At 31.7% G+C, this 24,679-nt stretch overlaps 1 protein-coding gene across 1 annotated transcript; it reads left to right on the forward strand.

Moving 5' to 3' along the window:
* The first annotated feature begins 3,675 nt into the window (after positions 1–3,675).
* LOC135129169 (BTB/POZ domain-containing protein KCTD12) lies at positions 3,676–22,436 on the forward strand. The gene is made up of 2 exons (XM_064056278.1): positions 3,676–4,058; positions 18,274–22,436. Exons 1-2 carry the CDS (start codon positions 3,712–3,714, stop codon positions 18,623–18,625), a joined length of 699 nt encoding a protein of 232 aa, XP_063912348.1. The 5' UTR covers positions 3,676–3,711; the 3' UTR covers positions 18,626–22,436.
* Positions 22,437–24,679: the final 2,243 nt, after the last annotated feature.

The following is a 24,679-nucleotide window of genomic DNA, read 5'->3' on the forward strand; positions in this document are numbered from 1 at the left end:
CTGACAGTGACATTAAGAACATCAACATCAATATATAAGACTTAAATTTCATTGGTTGATTTAGCGACGGCAAAAAACTTTTGCAGCCTAGACAGATTTTTTTTTTGCCAAAGCAGTAAAGTGAGACTTCGTATTTATCAATTGGGGTATGCAATGTCTTGTGTTTCTGACCTGAAGAAAAAAAATACTTATACCGTCGCTTCCCGTTTGTCCCTATTAAGGAGATTTTTCATAGAAACGAATTTTTAAATATAACATAGTAACTATAAATAATCAATTTTCCTTTTCTTGTGTTCTCTTGTGTTTGTAATGTGTGCATTTAATGATTTCAATTTAGTTGATATTTCGGGTATCTTATATCTAATGATAATAAATGTTTTTCCAATTTGAATTGTTTTTCAAAATTTAAATCTTTATTTGAATCTAAATTTCTTGAGGAATGCTGAGCACTAGTCAAAGATGCTGAAGTTGATTTTATTTGTGATGAAGGTGAATGTGATCGTGATCTAGATTCTACTTTTTACTTCTCCGGTGTAACCCAAGGAAGTATTGTAATCGAGTCTATGGGGCGACTGGCTACTTTTATGTTTACTCGACGTTTCATGACCCTTAAAACGAAAACATAGGTCGGGCGTTTCCTTCTGTCTGTCTGCCGTCTGACCGTGTCTGTGTCGATTTTTATTAGACAGACTAAACTATCATACCAATTGTTATAAAATTTTGTATGTATATTATGAAAATGGTGTAGATAGTAAAAGGCTAACTAACATTTGTCTAATCATCTCCATCAACAATGACATGACGTCATCTCCAACTGTTACAATAGTAAATGTTATTTAAATTTTATAAAATAACATATTCGTCCACTTGTAGTTTATGAATCCGTGTTCAGTTTTTCTCCTAGGCAAAGTGATTTTTATAAAAAAATTACAGGGTTGTTATAAATGATTCTAAGGGTGTAGTTGACCATGGATTTCAAAAATCCCGCTTCGCTTTAATTATGCCTCATTATTTTAATGTCTTTCAAGTCTAAATTACAGTAATTCTCGTTGATCCAAGCTCAAAACAATAAAATAGTTATTTTCAAAACTCTTGGCGGTTGCGTATACGAAAATTGTGTTTTTGTGCTAGGAAGCGAAAACTGTGAAAATGGTTTATTCTATTGAACAAGACACTTTCATTGTTATGTGTTGTTATCGCAATGGGACTTCGTAAACGAAAAGTACGTGTATTCTGTAACCGCTTGTAAACAGGAATATCTGGACAAATACAGTGATTTAATAATTCAAGAAACATCGTTAGAGGCTCACATTAGAGGTGTAATCAAACGATTTGTCCGAACTGGCAGTGCCAACAAAAGGAAATCTCGTAGGAGATGTTCAGTATCTGAAGAAGTTGTTGAAGATTTGAGACGACTTCAGCAGAATGCGCAAACATCTTTTACACAATTTCCTCAGCAAACAGGAGTTCCTGTTGCAACATGAAATTGAACAATGGGCATTTCCGAATGGATTACAGAACACTTTTGAAATTACAAAGAGAGTGAACATGTGCCATGAACAAAATGGTGAACATTTTCAACATTTACTGTCATGTTTAATAGCAATAAATTTGTTTCTTTTTATTGTAATGAATTAGTTTTGTTTTTTAAAAAGGTATCAAGCATTTAGGCAATCAGTCATGCGTGTGGTAATTGTCGTGCACCCTTGGATATTTAGTAAGGTCCAAACTGAGAGGCGGTACGTGTTCATGACTTCGACTCTATCATCATTTATAGAAATCCTGTACTTGGTTGATGTAGCCATAAAATGTTGGAAAATACTTAGATATTAGAAAAAAAAAAAAATTTGAATGATGTTACAAATTTCTGTTAGTTAAATTGTCATAAAAAATTGTTCGAAACTGGACCAACTGAACTGGGATGGAGCTCATAATAAAGAAGATGGAGATAATTTTCACTTATTTCTAACCGTGCTACCTAAAAAGTTATTAATAGATTTTAGAATTTATAAAACATTTTTCCGTGACTTTAGCAGAAATGTAGAAAACTTTAACAACTTGATTTTCATTTACACATTATTAGTCCTTGTTTTATCCAAAAAGTCCAAAGTTAAAATGATAGTAACGATTTATGGAAACACAAAATTTAATTTTTTTCGAAAAAGTATCAATTATATTTACATTTTAAGTAACAGGCACGTTTAAATCTAAATGATCATTCTACATATTTTTAGTTCCCGAGCGTAAGCTAATGAAATATGTATAGTAATCGGACGAATGGCCACTTATATACTTTTTCTACGTTTCATGATCCCTACAGTACGAAAAAAGTAGTCCCCCCGTCCCCCGTTTTTGTTTATTGTCAGTCTGTCTGGTGTCTGTGTCTATTTTTATTAGACAGATAATCACCAAAACTGCTGGACGAATGGTTGTCAAATTTTACTGTATGTATATTATAAATTCTATTATGTTTATTTGATTTAACTGTTATACAACAATGTACTCCTATACGTGTAATGACGAATCCGCTTTGAGTTTTTTTCCTAACCCTCCAAATTAACGTAAGACATTACGATCGTCGTCCCGGGCATAAGTGTGAGAAATGCGGATCGGAGGTCCCGGGTCAATGCCGAACTTGGCCTTTCGTTTTCTTTTTTCTCTTTTTCTCTCTCATTGTGTATATCTATGTTTATGACGTCATAACAAGTTTTTCATTGGTCAAATTAAGAACAAATCTCCCCATTTTCTCGGAAAAGTGAGAATACGCACGTCTTTATATAATAATGATAATATTCACATTTTGTTTGATTGTGATTTAATTAATAATTTTAGTCCTCTATTTTAAGAAGTGAAACTCACGCAAATTAAACTAATTTCTACCTGACATTCTTTCGATGTGTAAACATAAGTAAACATTTGAGCTTCAGACAGTGTTGAAGAACATTTTATCGGCACAGATGATTCGAGGTGTCATTTACACCACTGGTTTTTAATATATGTGTAGAAAGTTTATCAGAAACCTGTTGGACTGTACTTCAAGAGCGAGGGAAGTTCTGTCAAAGTAACCTTGGACCAATTTTTTTTACCAAATTAAAGCACATCTGTGCTTCTTGTCAAGTTCCTCATAGAATGGTTGCATAAAGTGTTTTAAGTATTTATTACTATTAGATGTTGTCATTTGATTATCGTGGTTATTATTAGCAACTACGAATTTTCCAAATTATTTTCTTATTAATGTTTTATCAAATCTATAGATCAAACTTTTACAACCAAGACATCTTAATTTATTTTTCAAATAGCTATTGAATGCAGTGATAGTTTCGTGCCACGTAAATAAAATTTTTTGCGTGTTTTATAAATTTCGTCAATATAAACTTGTTATAAATAAGATTTTCATTCTATTCATTCTTTCTTTCTTACCTGTTTACTTATTAATTAATATAGAATTATAACTACGAAAATCGAATTAAATTTTATGCCACCTCTGACAGAACTAAGCCATTACGTTACTCTTGAAACCTGCAGTAATCATAAACCCATCCCAGCTTCTCTCCCTGTGTCACTCTTGCAAAAAACTTGATCCTTCTATAAAAGTATTTCCAAGCCCTTCGCCTGGCATCGTCCTTCGTTCCGTCAATGGCCGACCAGCAGCGAGGGGTGGCTCTCGCCGCCCTCCTAGCCCAGTTCGGCTTAGGCAGGCTCTCTGCAACAATGTCGGGGTGCGATTTCCCTTCGGTCATAGAACTGAACATCGGCGGCGTGTTGTATACTACCACCTTGAAGACGCTAATCAGTCAGCCTGACTCGCAGCTACATGCTATTTTCACCGGTCGCGAACCCGTCACCCAGGATGCGAAGGGTCGATACTTTCTAGATCGCGACGGCGTGCTGTTTCGGTACGTTTTGGATTTCTTACGCGACGGCACCGTCGTCTTGCCAGAATGCTTCCGGGAACGAGAGCGCCTCAGAAGGGAAGCCGAAAAATATCTACTTCCGGGTTTGGTGGAGGCCATCTCGAACGATATCAGGAACAGAGCACCCGGAGTCATCACCGTCGGGTACTGTGCTTAGTGGAAGGGGGTTTAGTGCAAATAGGGTTTTGTTTCAATTATGTAGTCTTATGCAAAGGGTATTTCGAAGTGCTGTTTTGCTTGTTCGGTGAGATTAGAGCATTGCTTCGTCAATTGTTTCATCACACGTTTACGCCTTTATTAGATGATGCATGATAACAATATTAGCTTACTTTCTTTCACTATCGATGGAAACCCTTTTAAATTATTATTACGTTAAGTTTAAGTTTTAATTATCTTGAGATTTTTGTGTCTACATATCCATTGGTTGGGGAATACTACCTGTAGAATGTCCAGTAAAAGATTCATAAACACGGAAAATCTAAAAACACGGTATTCGCATATTCTACCGTAAAACCCTAAGAGTCTCAAGCCTGAAAAAGTGCTTTTCCTACCGAAGGGTTGGCAATTTTTACAGCAATAAGTTACCATCTTTGTAAAAGGATGGAAAACTTAATTTAACAAAAGTCGAATAAAAATATGCAAACATTTTGCACTTGCGTGCCCCTTCATTTGTCCAAAATTCAGCAGTTAAAGTTATTCACAAATTTTACTCAGCAGAATTAACACAGAAGCGAAACTGTTTATAAAAGTTTTCATTAAATGACGACGAAGCGAACGGCTAAAGCAATTTCTCATTTATAACAAAAATTATAGTGAAAGTACAGTGCACAACTGTTGAGAACTTGTTCCGCTCTCATGAAATTTGTGATAAATGAGTACAATTCCGTGCGCGTTATAATATACTATTATCTTCATTATCACTTTTACACACGTTTTGATGGCACGAAGTATTTTAGATCTATTTTGGTTGTTCATTTTCACTAAGTAGAAATTATAGCAGATGAGATCAAAAAGCAGTTAAATAAAAGAACTAAAAGAGTAAAAGATGTATCTAATAGGAAGAATTGGTAATGGTAAACTTCGGTTTGTAATTAAAAGAATCTTCAATACTGGGAACAACAATTAAATTCGTATTAGGAACGATTAATTGTATTAACATAAGAAGAATCACGATCCCACTATTAATATACAAAATAACTATTCAATTTCCCAAAATCTCTAAACTTAAAGATAATGAATGAGGCGAAGTGATCCCTATAGACAAAGAGAAACTTCACTTTCCAGTATTTAACTACCGAGTTTTGTTACCACAGGGGTGTTACGATCACATTTTTTTTGTTACTACAGAGGTGTTATGATTACATTTTTTTCTGGTGTTTATATGCACCCATTGGCAAAATATGAATTGCTAGCTCCATTTTTCTTTACTATTACCAAAAATTACAGCATTAAAAAACAACAGTTATTTCTTATGATCGACACTATTTATTTTCATCTAAATTCTGATGGAACAAACTAAAGTTGTTTCATTTTATCTGATCTAGTAAACTGTATCCAGAAACTATTACCTCTGTCAGAAATAAATTTAGCAGAAAAGAATCTACAAACGAAAATTTGGAACTGTATTTCAAGATGGGTTGCAGCAGTTTCACGAGTATTTAAGGCATTTTTAAAATGAAAATGACTGGTATTTTAGATTAAAAAAAAAAAACACTCGTCCAACAACACAAATTTGAAAATTACAACAAGTTACATAACAAAATTATCTAACAGATCCTTCATTATCACTGAAATTATTGTAACTAAAGCAGTAGGGTAGGAATGATGATTTTTTCGTCGAACAGTTAGACAGTAAGTTGGCATTTGAATTACAAAAATTAATGAAAACGGTTTCCAGGCTTGAAAATTTATTATGAAATACCTTATTGCCTAAAATAACAAATAAAATAAACATTTTCAAAAAAGAAGACGAAAAAAACGACTAAATTCCAATAACAAAAGTTTTTATCACTTCCGGCGGAACCACAAGTGGTATGGTCGAATTTAGATTGTTTGTGTGTAAATTTTCATCTATGAAATTTGTATTGTAAACAAGTAGTAGTTTTAAATTAATTTTCACAGATCGATTCTGGTGCAAGACTTTGTGTGGTTCGTAAGTGCCCAGTGAACATAAAAATTCCAGCAGATTTAAGATAAATTGAATGTGAATTGGAGAATTAAACTTATGCTGTGCATATTTTCACCATAACTAAAATGTATGTTAAAGGAATTAAATTTTACACTTACTACAAATTTTGAGAGAGAGAGGAATAAAAAACTCGATCAAAGAAAGCACAAAATACAAGTAAGTATTTTAAAAAAGTTAACAAATTCCAAAAATCGTTTTCTTGGCAAAAATATAAGGACATGAAATAGCGTATTTTGTTAAGTATTACATGATTAAAATAGAATTGCTTTAAAGCGGAGATTATAAGCAACTGATTTCTTAGTATAAAATTCCAAGTATACAAAACTACACGTGAGTTCGAAAATGTACTCAAAGTCCTGTAATACCACAGTTTTTCCCACTTTTTCGTTCATTTCTTTGTTAAATTTACTGAAAACCCATTCTTAACCAATTCGAGTGAGAGGTATTTGATACATGAGGAAGATATCGGCACCTTGAAGCACGTAGAAAATATAGCACAACAAAAATGTACACTAATTGTGATACAAATCAAGGCGGATTCATACATCACGAGTTGAAGAGTACTTTATTTAAAAAAAATTAGAATCTTTACTACGGAAAACGATGTGAGGATGTCATCAAATTGTTGGTAGAGATGATTAGACAAATTTTGGTCAGCGTTTCATCATCTAACGATATGCTTAAATCACTATAAAATTTGCCAATAATATAATCCATCCAATCGTTTCGGAGATTATTCGTCTTATAAAAACTGACAGCCCCGATGGACAGACGGAAACGAGAGACCCATTGTTTCGTATTTTAGGGGTCATGAAACATTGAGAAAACATGAAAGTAGTTATTGGCTGGATGGACCTTATTTTAATATGTACTTACTTAGCTTAGGCTTGCGAAGTAAAAATAATTTTGGTCAGTTTTTTCATAACCATTTTTCTAACAGTTGCTGCCTTGTCGCCAGACCTATACTTGTCTTTTTTAAATTGCTCCATCCAATTACAACCGTAGGTGAACTCTTGACTTCCCAATTTACGTCCTAATTCTTGTACTTTTATGTGCAAAATTCCTAAGATTCTTCTCAACTATTGGAAAACCACTTCAATAAACTTTCATCCAGGACGTTGTGATTCGGTTTTCAAAGTTTTTTAAATCACTATTTTCACATTCATTATTTTTGTCAACATCTGATCTTTCTTTTTCGAAGTTATATCGACTATTGACTTATTTAAAGCCGTTTCTTTACAAAGGGACTTTTTTTACACCATTTTGTTATTATTTAATTATATAATATATGATATTTTTTATATAAAAAAATTTTGTATATCACTATTTGTGTGCCATGATAGTGACTGACTGCAAGTGCAATTGTAAGACTGAAAATTGCATAGCAAGTCACGATGATCGTTTGAAGATGAGGGATAAATACCCATACAGTTTATTAAAGATTTCTTATTTTGTCAGCAATGAAGTCACATTTGACGGTTCATTATAAACGACATGTTCCTTATTCGGAAGGGAAAAACTCTTCTTTATTACAGGTAATTCATTATATCAGAGATCGTTATAAACGAAAAATAATAGCACTGATCTTATGGGCTCTGCTTTTGTATCCGTGAAAATGGTTCGTTACAAAAGAACACGTCTGCAGTTTTGTTTTGTGCTTGAAAGCTGGTTTAGCTTAATGAAATAATTTTAAAATAAGAAAATTTAGTTTAAAAGTGTAGCATTTTTTAATCGAAAATAAATTAAGTACCTACAAACTACTAAAGTAACTTACTAAATAAAGTTAACCACCGACGGAAGAGCGTTATGTTTTGCTCAAATGCTGTGGAAACACGGTTCCATTTTAGGAGCAAGAAAGATTCTTAACTTCGTGTGACTTAACATATAATTAATAAATAAAGTGGTTAAAAAACCGCACAGTTTCTTAGTTTATGTTTTTTTGCGTCTTTTTTATCATGAAATAATTAAAAGTACGTCTTAGACTAATTACGATCCGGTGATAAAAGCATTGTTAATTTAATCATGCGATTAATTAAGTATGTAATTAAATTCAACAAATCAAATTTTCCAGATTAAGCCATAATGTTTCATTAAATATTTCATGAAGGATTTTTAATTTGCATTTTAAAAACTGAGTCTTACAATTTCGTTTCGAATGAATAATTTAGTAAAATTACATTGTGTAAACTCAAACAAATATTTCTTCTAAAACGGTATAAAGTCACCAACGAAATTTGATAAAAACATAATAGAAATGATGTAATTTAATGTCGAATTTTGTTATTTTAAAAATGAAGTATCTCTCTAAACAAAATGATACCTATGGATAATATTCTCTTACCGAATAGCAGGTAACCAGCGAAATCTTATGCATATTGTGTGACAAAAACACGCCCCAAGTTATCAAGAAGATCAAATGACTTTATTAGAAAATATTATAAATACTCATCTGAAAATGTCGAATGAATCTCACTTTAAAAGTTCACCACAACAGCATATTACTTCTTTACTTGTGAATTAATAATTAACTACTTTTAACCTTACTTATACATACACACCTATTAATATTCTAATAAGAGAAAACATTATCAACATTAAGTAAAATGTATTTGTCTCCTTCAAGAACTTGATGACGTCATCCCAGTAAATTGTTAGTTTTCAAATCATTGCGCTCTCACAACGTTGATTTTTTAGCTATTGATAACAATAAATCTCATTTCTCAACTTTCTTACTGATATTTTGTAAAAGGCATATAACATTACATAATCTACAAACCAATCAATCACCGTGTAATTCCCAAGAGAACAAGAGAACCCAGGAACAAATTCAATTATACGTTGTTCCAGATGTAAATTTTAATTTACTACAGTTTTGATGCGTCAGAGTTTTTATTTTTGTCGAGCTTATTCTAATGTTACCATCAGATGAATATTACATCTACAACATAACGTATTTCGTTGCTGTTTTTCTTTTAACAGAATAAAAATGAAAATCTCGGTATTAATTTCTTAGTAGTTGCATCAACTAGAAGCGATTGACGTGAGTACAGAACATCTCCGGTGTATTTCTTAAAAGTTTCTTTTCTCTTACAGATGAATATTTCAAATAAAAAAAAACTTTCCGTCCACTGCGGCTGAGGCGCTCATTACATAGTAGATACATATGTGACTTGAATTATTAAAGTTATTTAGTTGGAACACTTAAAAATGAAAAAAACGTAATCCTGTTCAAAACCAAAAAATAATTTTCGTTTTCAGTAAAACTGGAGATTTTACGATTAATTTCATAATATTTCTAAGGATCTTGTTGTGAAATGTCCACATATTTTCTGTATCGATAATAATTTATAACAGTTTGCTCATTCAATCGAAATAAAATGCCATTCCAATTTCATGTTTGACGTAGACCATTTCAAATAACAGCACGAATAAAGCGCAGGAGGTAAGTCAATGGAGGACAATGTGGCTGGTACATGAACGCCCATCTAAATACTTATTTTAATAACGGCTTCAGTTTCAATCGTAATTTCAAATCCATCCATCCAATGAGGCTAGGCGGTCATTCTTTTCTATCTGTCTAAATATTTGTGTAATAATTTATTAGACTCCCTCATAACAATATTTCTTTAACTTCGCTCTCCTGTAAATATTACTTTAGTAATTTATTTTTATTATTTCTAAATTAGATTTACAGTTTCGTTATTTTATATCGACATATTTAATACGAAAGTACTCTTTTAGACTGTTTACTCAAAAGGCAACATTATAATTTAGAAATCATCGTGAAGGTCATTTCAATCTGTTAATACTATTGATTTTTCATTCTGAAACACATTGACTTAATATATAACAATATTTCTACATATAAAAAATATATAAATCTAACAAGTATATAAAAAATATTTTCCATATTTTTAAAATTAGAGGATTCGAAAATATCGTAAAATAAAGATTATGTTATACTCCCAGTTTTGTTTCAGGTGAGTTTTTCGATTACAAAATGTTGTAATGACGTCATCAACAGTTTTGTGAGGAAAAGTATATCAGTTTGGATAGATGCAGTGTAATACTAACAATAACAGTACTGTATTTACAAATTTTCGGGAAAATGGAGTGAGTCACTCTTGATTTAATTAATGAAATAAATTGCCTCCTTCATTAATTTTTTTTATTCACCTGTATAAGTAATTCTAAAAACTATGAGTGCATTGATAAACTACACATATACACTCATAATATTTTGCATATTCCAGAGAGGATTTATTAGGCAAAATTTTGAGATGACGTCATACATTTTTTCGTAGGGGATAAATGAACAAATTTTGATTAACGATTCCCATGATTACGATAACTTTAAAACGTTTGCAAGATTACAGAGCAACCGATTTTGCAGTTTTAAAGTTTAATTGCAAAATGCTGTTATACAATTAAAATTTTTTTTTCCAAAAATCTGGATGTCTAACACGGATTCATACGTCCCAAGTTATTATTATTGTAATTTTTGGAGTTGTCCTCATTCCATTAGTGGTGGGGATAATTAGTTAAATTTTGGTTAGCATTTTACCATCTACATAATATTCCTAATGTACCTACAAAATTTGACAACAATGGGTCCAATAATTTCGCGTAATCTCCGAATAATATAAATCGACACAGACGCCAAACAGACAGACACAAACGGAAGATCACGTTTTTGTACTCTGGTGGCGGTCATGAAACGTTGAGAAAACTTGAAAGTGGCAAGCCGCCAGGTGGACTCGATTGCTATACTTGGTTAGTTTACGCTTAGGAAATAAAAAGAATACGGAAAATAAGTTTTATCGAACGTTGGAGGGTGTTGAGGTTTGAGTTTATATTTGTTTTGCGTCATATTTTTCTAAACCCGTACTCTTTATTTGAAAAAAGCGGTAAAATGATTTCATTGAAAATTACTGTAAATTGGCACTAACTAATCAATACGAAATCTAGTTGAATATCAACTTCAGAGCGATAAAATTTGCTTGTTAATTCAATGATGGAATTAATTCCACTAATTCCAGGCTGGACGACCCCACGTTCTACCGTAATAAATAAGGGTTCCATCCCAATCAAATTTGACTGGATGAAGTTATAATGATGAAACCAAGTACAAAAGACATTTTAAAGATACCTAGAATGTAGGATAAAACTGATGATGATTAACTAAAACCAGATAAGCAAGATCTAGTAGTTGAAAGACATAAATACATATAGATTTTTATTGTATGACTGGTGGACCATTTTGCGTTGTGTAGTTTTAAGTAATTATTTGATACTCGAAATAATATCGTTTAGCGCATGGGAATGAGGATTTTTGATGAAGCTGAGCTTTATTATATTATACAAGAGCATATCCTCAAAAACAAATGTATGTATTTAGTCTTTTTCGTAAGGAAAAACATTTTAATGTATTAACACATATTAATGTGTAATGCAACAATATCACAACGTTGAAATTTTGGGTCAATGAAATCGTTCACTTCTGTATATATTTTATGAACAATTTTTAATATATTCTAATGATATTCCTAACATAAATACAAAATTTGACAACAGTTGGCCCAGTACTTTCGGAAATTATCTGTCTAATAAAAATCCGTGACGGCAAACAGACAGACAGACGAAAAAAGGAGCCCTAGTTCTTCTTACTTTAGGAATCATGAAAGGTCGATAAAACGTAAAAGTAGAGAGGCGGCCGACGGACTCGCTTACGCTCAGGAAGTAAAAATTGGTCGAAAGTTGTTTCGACAGAAAATCCCTCGCCCCTGAAGTATAATGAAACATATCCAGTATTTTAGAAAACTTATAAAATCTGATTTTGCGAATTTTATTTTTTTTTATGGGAACTTGAAATAACCATATGTAAATACGAGTAATATTAAATGAGCGTCCGACGCGTATGTTTCAAATGATTTTTTACTTTACAAAATTTTGTGCTGACGTCATCGTTTCATCAACATTTTTGCAAGGACACGCATATCAACTTGGATTGGTGCATCATAAAATGCTAATAATAATAACAGTATTGTATTCCCAAATTTTCAGGAAAACGGAGTCAGCCGTTTTTGATTTGATCAATAAAAAATTGTTGTTATACAATTTTGATTTTTTTTTCCAAAAATCTGGATGTCTCGGGTAAAAACTCAACACGGATTCATAAACTACACGTGTAGGGCTATGTTATCTGATATAATTTAAAATCCATTTACTATGTACAATTTTGACGTCGTCAGATTGTTGGTGAAGATGATTATACGAAATTTACTTAGTATTTTACCATCTATATGATATTCGTAATACACATAAAATATTAAGAATATCTGTTAACAAAAATTGACATAGACGACGGACAGATAGGCAGAGACAGAAATAGGAGACCCATATTGTAGGGGTCATGAAGTAAAAAGTGAAACATTTATGCCACCAACTTCTTAGTGGCTATGAATATTTAAAATTTTGTTAATGTATTGGAATTACTAAAACAATGTTTTACCGGAAATTTTTAAATAAATCTAGTATGTCAGACAAACTGTATAATGTATTTCTGGCAATGATTATAACCGCTATATGTAAAAATTAAAACAAGGATTTATTATTAAATCGAATGTTAAACCACACAAATAAAATTATGCATTGACGTCATCATCTATTTGGAGGAGATAAATAGATTCTTTCTTATATATTCAATATAACAATAATAACAACAATACCTAGAATCGTGGACAAAACTTAGCGACAAAGAAACATCATTTGGTTAAAAAACTTTAAGTAGATTCGTATATTTATAAGCTATAGACATACGTGAGCTTATTTACAATTTATAGTAAAACTGTAGGTAACACCATAGCGTCACTTACACGTCAAGTGAATGTGCAATTCTACATTATATCTGTCCCTTGTGTCATTCTATTTTAACCGTGGTTTTGACTCTGATGTAGTGGCTAAAGCTTTAAAATTTTGACAAATCAAGTGGATTGTTATAAATTCATTTTTTTGTTAAGTTTTGTCTGCAACTTTTATGTTCTTAGAATTTCAGGAAAATTAGATGAGTCCTTTTTAATTTAATTAACAAAGTAAGTTGTTTCTCTCATGAACTTTTCTCAGACATTTTGACTACATAATTCTAAAGGATAAGAATGTATTACCAAAGCATAAACAACACTGCATCAATACATTTTTGAGATAACATCATCAAGTTTTTACATGGGATGAACAAATTAATTTCAATTGCTATTTTTGCTGTAATCGTTTGTTCAATCTCTATTTTTTATCTTCTCAAAAGTTCAAGGAAGAGTAGATCCTAAGAAAATTTTAACCCGTTTCCGTATCATTAGAAATGTGAAGCTGTACAAATAACTGAAACATGAAAAACATAAGAAACATGTGACATATGACAATATAAACTTCAAGCCAAATTTATTTCGCTAGCGTTTTGAGAAAGACGAGTGTACAAATTTTGGTTAAAGTTTTATGTGCAATAGTTAAACTCAAATCCATAAGGTTGTAACCACTCCCTAGTGTAAATTTTAAAAAATTATTCAGTGTAAATCTGTCTTTTAGTAACCTGGTGACATATCTGGTGACCTGTCAATATAATGTCAGTTCATTCATGTATTCGCGACATAATTATGATTACGTTCGACTTCACTGCAAACTGCAATTCTTGCACTCCAGCACAGGTTATTTCATAATTATCATTGTAACTTGTCGCAATATTGTAAAAATTGATAAACAATTTTCAATAAAAACAGGATAACCTGAGTCTTCATTGTAATTATGATACAAGACCAACGATAAATAGAAACGTGTTTTATCTTTCATCTGTAGAAAGAAGAATGCCACCTGCTGTAATTTAGACTTGCAGTCGATACGTTTACGAATTACGATAAAATGAACCCAAAAATATTGTGGTCACGAATGAAATCAAATATTGGGCTGGTAAAAAAACAAGGTGAATTGATTTATTTATTGTTGCTGCTTCATAAAAATTACTTTACAGATGGGGAATAACTGAGATACTCAGAATTTGTTTAAATTATTGTACATGATACGTGATAATTATATGTGTGGCTAACTATGATATGATATGACTCGAAGGACCAGCTCTCTCGACTGAAATGATCAATCTCGCGAGCAACATCAAAATTGTCTATAATGGGTAGATCACCTTAATTAGTCGCAACGGATGACCAATTTTTCATCAAAAAAATGGGACACCAACAAGTCTTTAATGTTATGTTTAATAACTCTAATATTTGGTACTACTTATTATTTACAAAATGTACAAGGAATTTGGTTGAAGGCGATAGGTCTGGCTATGCTCCTCCATCCTGAGGATTTTAGTGGTAATAATGAACAAAATGTAACTTCACAAAATTCAGCGGCTAAAATAATCGGTATGTTGAAAATAATTTGACGGCTTATTTAAACTTACTGTTACAGGAGTGGTTAGAAACATTGGGAACACATAGACCAAATAACCAAAAAGCAATTATTTTTCTGTTGTTAACTTTCTTAAATCTGAATCCCATGGATTTTAATACTCGATGTAAAGTATTTAAACTTGCTGTATATTCTGGATGTTCTTTCGCAAAAATAAACAAATCCCGAAGAGTAAAAAACTCATTTTTTTTTGTTTTTGTCAAATATACAGTAGGTTAGATCTTCTTTAAATTCCAAATTTGAATACCACTGCGATTTTTGTTTTGGTTTCCACTTTGCTTCTTATAACGGTTCTCCAGATTGGTGTTGGGTTATAATTTTGTGGGCTTGACATCGGGAACACTATGGAAAGGATAGGAATTAATGATTAAGTTTACAGGGAAAGTATGCAGTGCTTGAATTTAATGAGGGACATTTAGTTGTATTGTTTAGGATATAAAGAGTGGGTACAAAACTTGAAAAGACAATGTTGTACTAAAAAGCGATATACACTTTCAACTTGAGGTAGTTAAAACTAAAAGTCCTTCGACAGACCACCATGTTGTAATAACATGAAAAAAGTTCCGAATGTCGATACGTTACTCTCATAGTATAGTACTCTCTTTCCATGGTATAAGAATAACTACATACTGAAAAGATTTTTACAAGCTTGAATTCAAGTTATCGGGAGGATGCTTGGGGATAAGCAAGTTTCAATTCATTGTGGCAGTTGGCAAGTGCCATTTTCATCTGCTTATTTATCACAATGTGCCGTGCTGGTACCATTTTTCAATGATATGGTTTAATAACAAACTGTGAGATATTTAAATAAAACTCTCTCGTGCGTAATTGTCAAATTTTGACACATGCGCCGTTACCAATCTGTTCATGTGAAAAACACCATTGGCTGTAATGCCAACCTTACAATTTAACGAGTGGTTACAACCTTATGGATTTAACTGTAGTTAATTTAAATGTAGATTATAATCAATTTATAAAAAAATTATAAGAATTTAAAAAACAAGATAATAGGTGAATCGTAAGGAATTTCTAAAAATCAACAAATGAATTTGGCTTATATTTATTAAGAAAGAAGTGCATAAACGGTTAAATTCCCTCCAGAAATCAGACATCAACAAAAGGAACATGACGAAGATGTATGTTGTGCAAACGCGATCCTTTGTAATTTTGTTTCGTAGATTAGTTAGAAGATAATAGGTACCTACGTGACCCTCAGGGCGTAAACAGCACTAAAATTCTAAACTGGAAATTCCCTAAGCTGCATACTGGATGACTGTATGACCAAATACTCCTTTAATTCTAATATTCATGACCTTTTCTCACGAAACGCAAAACCCTTTTTAGATTTTAGCTACAAAGTCTTATTTTGTGGCTTGTTTAGTTATTATTTGAACGACGGTATATAGATGAAGTAAGCTTGCTAGAAAGTTCACAAGCTGAGAACAGTAGAATTTCAGAACTCTTCGATGTACATATCTACTGGCTTAATTTGGTGGCACACCCTAATGTACAATTCGGTAAAATTTGAAGAAAATCAGTTGAATCAAATGTGATTAAGTAAAAATGCAATACAAATCGACAAAATTCTCAAGTTTTTAAAATAGATATTATTTTTTATTGAAGTTTTCTTCACCAAAAAAACACTTTTTACACAGAAAATATATTGTAGAAAGAAAAGTCAACAGTCGTTATCTCGGGTTAGGCAAGAAAGGTAACTAAAGGCTGTGGATTAAATTCTGAGATTATCTCAGTGATGCGTTAAAAAAGTTCGCAATGTTCATAAAATTAAAGGACTCGTGCTATTTATTATCTAAATCAGATTTCACTATTGCAACTTAAATTTATTAAGTTGTTCAATATATAATATTAATACAGCATATGCGAGTATTTATTAAACTTGTTATATTATTTTATTCAGAAAACACAATAGTAAAACTTTAGTACCTAATGATGCTACACCTTGTATAACATTACATATAGTAAAAGATGTCCGTAGAGACCGATGAGTTCTATTTTGTCGCAAACATTGCGCACTTAATAAATGGACCAAATAGTGAGTGGAAACAGACTACATCTCGGACAAAAGCCGCACCGGACTCCGGATTACACCTGCCATCAAAAGAGTTATGTGTTTGTTTTACGGAAAATCCGTTTATACAACCAAAGAAAAAATGATGACGGAAATTACATCATTACTTTACTTTTTTCATGACTCTTCTTTGAAACTAAAAATGAATCATATTCTTAAAAAGAAAAAAGAAAAACAAAATACAATGAAGAAAGACACAATCAATCATTTCACATGAGTTATATAAAATTATTCTTTTGTTTAATAATGTTTACTTAAAGAAATATAAAATGAAACAAAAACGGAACTCAAAGAGGGATTAAATAAAAAGAACAGACAAACAAAACTTTGCAAAAATTATGTGGAGGCAATGATTTAAAACATAAGGTTTAAATCATTAAAACCATATGATCGAAAAAAATCGTCTAATAGCCATAAGATTTATTCTAAAATAATGCTGTCGGCAACACCAACGCGTTCCTTGTTGGTTTGCCAGCTGCTATCAAATAACTGTCAAATAAACTGATAGCAAATAGCTACAATGCCAATATTATTATTTTAAAAATAAATTCCTGGCCTATTAGATGACATTTTTTTTTTATCATATTGCTATTATTACTTGGCTTACTATTTATTGGGTTTACTACTAATGACATTTATAGAGATATATTTTAATTATTCCAAGTATTGTTGACAAAATTTCATTACACTATCAACCTAGTGTCCAGTCTTCTTTAAAAAACGATATGTTAACCTCAGTAGAATCACTTGATACAGAACTATACGTTGATGATATTTTTCGAGTAATTTTGGCTGGTTTGTTGTGAAATTAAACTCATTTACGTTGTCGCAATCACCAAGTTTTGCAATTCTATCAGTTATTAGCAAAGTTGTCATTTAAACGTCACTTATTGTATATTGTATTGTATGTAATAAAGACATACATATTTTTTAAGAAACTGATTTATTTCTATAATTTTTTGTCCGCAGTGTTTTTAGAACCTGCTAAATAATAAGTGGATAACAATTTAATTTAACAATTAAAAAATACGTATAAATATAATACATACCATAACAATCATAACATGCTTATTAAATAGGATACAAATATTCTGAATTTCAGTAGTTTATCTTTATAAATTCAAAGCTAGGAGTGGGAAGAAATACTCTGTAAGCATTAGAATATTTCACCTGTAGCCTGTACGTAAATGATAAACTGTGAAAATTTTGTCTTAGAACAATATTGTTTTCGTCCTACACATGAATCCTACACGTCTGAAACATTGTTTTTGATCGCTTAATATTCTTAAGTGCTAAATTGCATGCTTTACTGTCAAATTCCAGCATTACAGTTCATAGAAACTTGTGTGGATTGAAAGGTCGTTTGTTCTAATGCTTAAGTTTAGACGCTTAGTTGTGCTTTGATTCTGAACCTCTTGGACGGGCGTGAAATTGTTTTGAAATGTTATCAGAAGTGAACACTTTGTGTGATTAATGATTATATTCAAAAAATTATTTCATGCCATAAGTAATACCTACTGAAAATATTAAATGATACAATAATTATTCAACGTTCAAAGCAGTTTTAGTGTTTTTGTTTTAATTTCCTTACAACATCCCAGTAATTGATTTTTTTTCCACAGATATCGAGGCAGTTTCCAGTTCGGTAAAGATGGACTCGCTGACGTTAAATTTCGAAAATTGTCACGAATCTTGGTTTGTGGAAGAGTTCCGTTATGTCGTGATGTCTTCGGTGAAACTCTCAACGAAAGTAGAGATCCTGATCACGGAGTGTCTGAGCGATACACATCCAGATTCTTCCTTAAGCACTCATTTTTAGAACAAGCTTTCGACATGTTGATAGAACAAGGATTCAAGTTGGCTGGAAGTTGTGGATCCGGAACAGCCGGAAATGCTGCTGAGCCAAAACCCGGTGTCGATACCGAGGAGAATCGCTGGAATCATTACAATGAATTTGTGTTTGTGCGAGATTAACTTTGACCACTTGAACTTTATTCAAATCCTCTTCATATCGCATTTATTCAAATTACTAATGAATAATCATAGAATCATTTTAGGTAGGTAGACGACTAGATGAAAATTTATTTTTCTGGAAGTATAAACTTGTGTGAAATTTCAAGTGACACTTTATTATATCCAGAACAAACACTATGAAAATTAGCTCTTCTAACATCCTCAGTATTTTGTTCTCATTTGCAAGATGGATTTTATTTACTTTTATTTTTTTGAATGGAATCATTGACCTCTGATTTTAGCAAACTGTAAAATTTAGGATAAAGATTAGATGGTTGCATTGGTAAGACAAAGCTATTGTTCTGTAGTTCTCATCCAACTTGAAACATGGAATGCTTAAATAAATACATGTAAATATTTTTTATCTACAAGTAACAAATCACTCAATAAAAAGATAATTTTTCTGATATTTTTAAAATCCTGTTATGTTCCATTTGTTGAACATTCAAGCATCAGTATTTTGGAAAAATGTCGCAAATGATTTATTATCAAAGCAATATTTTAATTTGTTCTAATAAAATCTCAGTGGGTACTAAATTATTATAAAGGTTGTATATTTAGTTTTTACTTTTTTATGGTTATACAGATAAAGCATTTTGCGCGATACACCCTACGTACATTTTTACACGGAAAGCAAGTGCAAAATTTTTGTTTCGTCGAATATAAATTTTGGATTGCATCAGAGTATACAGAACTGAAATTATTAGGTTGGCAACGATAAAAAAAGACTGTGATTGAGATTCACTATGGAGTGGTGTGCAAACATACATGGTTTTGATGTTTTTTTTTTATATATTGTATATAAAGAATTTACAAATAATATCTTTTCACCATGGATCTAATTTAATTAAATCATTTGTATTTTTTTGCTATTATTATTAAAGCATTTCTCTTTTGTAAGAAACGTATTCCACGTCATTAAATTCAAAACAAAAAAAAAAACATACACAAAAGAAACGCGAGAGGAATAATTGTTATTTTCCTGGTTTCAGTAGCCAGATTTTAAACGTAATGAATATCTTACACTTTACAACTACATATCAATCGTTGTCGAACTGTTAAAGTAATAATTATTTTAATAAATTCGTAAACATTTTTAGGAGTGCCACCACTGTGTATTAAGCTTTCATAAATTATATTCAACAAAATTTTACTTTTCGAATCAGCATTAAATTAGCAACAAATTACCAACAAATTGTCTGTAATAAATATAGCATAAAAAAAACGTATTTTTTATTACATGAGATAAGCTTGTGTAATATAGATATTACCTTAAAATTTTTAGTATTTTAAAGACAAACCGGGAAATACCGTGAAAAGAAAAATTCCACAAAGAACAATATTTTTAACTTTTAATGACATTGCAAATAAAATATTAAATAAGGGCACAGGCGTAATAACTCAAAAATCCCGTTTACTAAATCTCATGTTTTCGAATATTAATGAATGCGTGCTTTGAATTAGGTTGCATCTAATAAAATTAATTTTTATTAATTCGGGTTTTTGGAAGTTATACGTTGTTACTCTATGTAGAATATGGTCATAGCCTGTATTTAATTAACTAAAATTTATTCTAATGATGGTATATACTAACTCTGCTCAATAAAAATGGAAATTTTAAAATAACATAAAGTCGCGATCTTTTCTATACAACCACTCCCTAGTGTAAATTTTCAAAATTTGTCTGGTGTAAGTGACCTTGACGGGTTTCTGGGGGAAACAGATGTGTCAAAAATTTGACAGGTTAGATGGCCCCATTGTCAATGTAGATATTTTATTTTAATAAATAGATGAACAGAACATACAGTCTGCACGGGATACAGTGCGGCATAGCTGAGGGCAATCGAAACATTCGTGTTGTGCTAGTTTCGATTGCCATATCAACTACCGCTACCAACCGCGTTTGGCGTAAAGTACTAGATGACAGGGCTACCAACTTGACATTTTATCGAGTGGTTCCGTAGAAATGACCGCTACTGTATAAGGTCGGTTTATGGAAAGCGAATTAAATATTTAATCCTAGATTAATTTAATAGAGGATTAAAATGTAGAATATGAGCTCGTGATTGGTTAAAACATGCACGTTGCATAGCAACGGACCTCAGTTAAAAGTTAATCGCCATTAACTTTTAATTCGCTTTCCATAAACCGGCTCTTATTAGGATATTAAAAAACCGCTTTATTGTAATTTTATAATGCAATTTTATTAAAAATTATAAAATATTTTATACTCGTATTAGTTCACGTTTTTCCGGAATAATTTTTTACTTGTGTCTTCTGAGTCTAGTAATAAATAACACATTAAATTCTGTACAAATAATTATTTGTAATGATTACGTTTAAGTAAAATTTACAAATAAAATTAAACGTAATATATAAAGTTATATTTCTATACGGTGAATTAATTTCATATAAACAGGTACTTTAACAATATCCGTATTTTTTTTCGTTCAAGCAGATAAAAACTCGGAATCAAACCTCATACTTGTACATAGTTTATCAAATCGAAAATATCAAAGCATGCGTTTGGACATGATTTTATATTTTTTTCAAACACTTACGTACAACTTGTTGCACGTTGTCAAAGGATGAAAAATGTACGAATCGACCTTCTTTTATATCGCCATCAATTCTCAGGTTTATATTTCCACGAAATACGTATAACTTTGTTTAATAATGTATATATTAATTATTAAATTAACGAGTTTGAAATATGGGAGCAAATCACTCTGTACATTGGCCCTAGAATGTTTAATAAATTCATTAATTTCTTTCACTTTCCATATCATCTCTTAGAGGTAAATAAATTCTCATTAAACGAATTTTAAATAATGAGTATCTGCAAAAGATATTTTCGAATTAGCTTTGCAAACCAGTCAATCAATTAGTCGAAGAGTGTTTTCATTACGCATCGATTTAATTAAATTTTCCGACTTTTTGCTAATAAAGCATAATCAACCGTCAGCGTAATTAACCAAAGTTACCAGGTTATTTCAAATTGATTTGAATAAACAAATCCTGTAACCAAACAGGACCAGTTTATTTAAATTTGAAACGTGCTGTATCACTAGCTGTTATTGATTCGTTTAAATTTTATCTCCCTTGCCCTACACTCCATGTCACGTTGAACTGTTTGGTATGTTACAATTATTAATAGAAACGAATGTAAACTATATGTAAAAAATAGGCCTAAACGATTATACTTAATGTGATTTGGTTCCATTGGTTTACCTATTGTTGAAATCTGTATTAACACCCTTGAAGCGGGGCTAACAAGTGATATTTTAATTTAATTATTATCGACCCTGTAGTTGTAGATTTAGTATAGAGTCTTTAGGATGTGCTCGCTTATATCACGTAATTCACTAGTCCATTACATTATTAAGATGTTGGTTTATGTGACATCAGTGTAATGTGATAGCGTCGTAATTATAGATTATAGACATTTTCAACTAGTCTACGTTTCTAAGTGTTCCAATTTTCAATTTTTTTCGGAAAATATTTAATTTTTTTTAAAGTATAATCTGAAAAAAACTTAATCTCTTCTAATACATTTTGTTAATACTTATTAGGTCTTGTAAAATAATTATCCTTTCCGAAAAAAGTGAACTTATTGCGTTGGACTGTGATATAAGCGTACACATATTTCCAACCTTAGTGGTTTTTTGTAAAGAACTAAGTACTGTCATGAGTTTTTTAGGAATTGATTTAATGATAGTGATAATGTAATTTCAGAGTAGACATAAAAATAAACAATAGTTGATTTTGATGATTTGTAACTTTAAATGTGTTCCTAGTCCGCTTTAGAGAATGGTACCACTGACACACTATCAAAAGTATATTTTTAAAATTGCTTTCCTTTTTTTTTCTCTATAAACACGAAACTAAGCATAAAATATTTATGAGAAATAATTTTATAAAAAGTAATATAATATGAGTAAAGTTCAAAATTTCAGCTAACGGGTGGGCTAAAAGTAATTAGAATAATGTGTCGCAAGATGGTATAAAAACAAACAACATTTTTACATTCCGTTTCCGTCCGTCCGTCTGTCCGTCTGTCGGGCTGTCTGACGTCTATCCCAATTTTAATGAAGTCAGATAATCTCCGAAACTACTGAACCGATTGTTGTCATATATATTTTATATGTACAGGTTGAGTCACTAAGCGCGCGTTCCTCGTTTATTCACTAATTATTAGAAATAGTGCGACAAAATTTCGGTGGGATGGGATGGTGTCGGTTCGGAATTTCGCCGATAACGCGTGGGGGCGGCGTGCCTCGGTGCCAAGCCTTGGGTCGACTAGTGCCGCTGAAATAAAAACACGTCTGACCGACCTAGGCTTATGCGGACACCTTCACGCCACCGGAGATGGCGCCTTCGGTCAGAGGTTGTGGTCGTTCGGGCGCCAACTCCCTCTCCGTGGGAAGGAGCACCGGGGTTGCTCCCAAGCCGGAAACACGAATCTCGAGGTGGTGAGCGCCCGCAAAAAATAAGAAAATAAAATAAAACAAAACAGAAAAATAGTATATTACAATAAAGTGGGTTGATTCTTTGCCACCAGCTACATGTCTAAAATAATAACTCTTTTTCCTGACTTCTACAGATTTTATTTAAATGACATTAACACAATTGATTAAACATGACATACTACTTCGCCCACTGACCACTTCAAAATCCACTTGAAAGTGAACTCTGACAAAATGTTATAGTCGGATGGTACCTTTCCATCTAGGGAAATGTTGTCAATTCAAGCACCTCTCTTGTGATGAAACTTGTTGCCGGAGTTCGTATAATGGTATAATGAGCCTGATCCACTTGATCGTTTCTGGAATTCATTATTTATCTAGAAAATTCTTCAGGTACAATGCGGTTACGATCATCAAAGGTGCACCGTGTCCAAACAACATCATTTTACCAGCCATTGTAATCAGCGAGAATTTTCCACGTTTTTCCTGCAATCTTAGCTTAGTTGATATGATAGACACACATCTGAAAGTTTGGAAGTAGAATGACAACCTATTTGACTTAAACTAGATAACTTTTATCAAGACAGTATCTACCATGTACACTGTATAGACTAGTTCACAGCTTTGAGCACATACCCAGCACAGGGGTATAATTAACCCAGTGAAGTGAATTTTATTGTGTTTCCTGAATATTTAATTTTTAAAACTCATAATAAAACATATCACTCTTAAGGCTTTTGATAAACTAATATTGATTTAAAATAAACAAAATTGTTAAATTATTTCAGAAATTAGTCAACAATTTTCAAATTATTCTCCATAACCTTGTTTTTCAAATTCATATTTACATCGCAAGCTCAATTGGTTTATACCGGCTAGCTGCAATCTATACATATATTATAAGGTCAATTGAATACGGAATCAGAGTCTAAATTGAGGCAGGCAATAATCATGCACTGACGACTCCAGCTAGTTTTAATTAGCTTTCATAACTTTCGATATCACGTTCAATATACATATAATCGGGCTGACAAATTTCAAAACCACCGTGAAATTGCATAAAATGCATCAGTTTAAAAAAATACTCCTTTATGAAGGTGTATAATTAATATATTTAACTTCACTAAAAGAATTAAGGAAAGCAAAAAACAAAAGAAAATGTATTAACTCTGCTGGACGGTGCTTAGTAGCTTTAGAGCCCTCAATTCATCCTCGTCTGCAGAAGGGTCACGTCCTTCTTTTTCCCTAAGCCGCGAACGCGACAAGTTTTATAACGCTTCCGTTGTTTTGATATTAATAGTTAAATACAGTTCGTTTATCTAAAGAAGTGATTTTTTCTTTTTTTAGTCTTTCGCATCAGGTAAACAATACGATATAGTAAAATGCCTTTTACCGTATAATTGCTCCATGTATGCCCAAATCTATACGTCAGTCTGTACTCCTGATTATTCTTTAAAATTTTAAAGAAACATATTCATTTTCAACAAAGTACGCTCACCGACCAAGTTTGTTTAAAATATAAATAGCAATTTTACAGTTTTTGTGGACG

This window comes from Zophobas morio, unplaced genomic scaffold (assembly GCF_036711695.1).
Source record: "Zophobas morio isolate AGI-343-1 ecotype UQ-CSIRO unplaced genomic scaffold, CSIRO_AGI_Zmor_V1 ptg000014l, whole genome shotgun sequence".
NCBI classification, from domain to species: Eukaryota; Metazoa; Arthropoda; class Insecta; order Coleoptera; family Tenebrionidae; genus Zophobas; species Zophobas morio.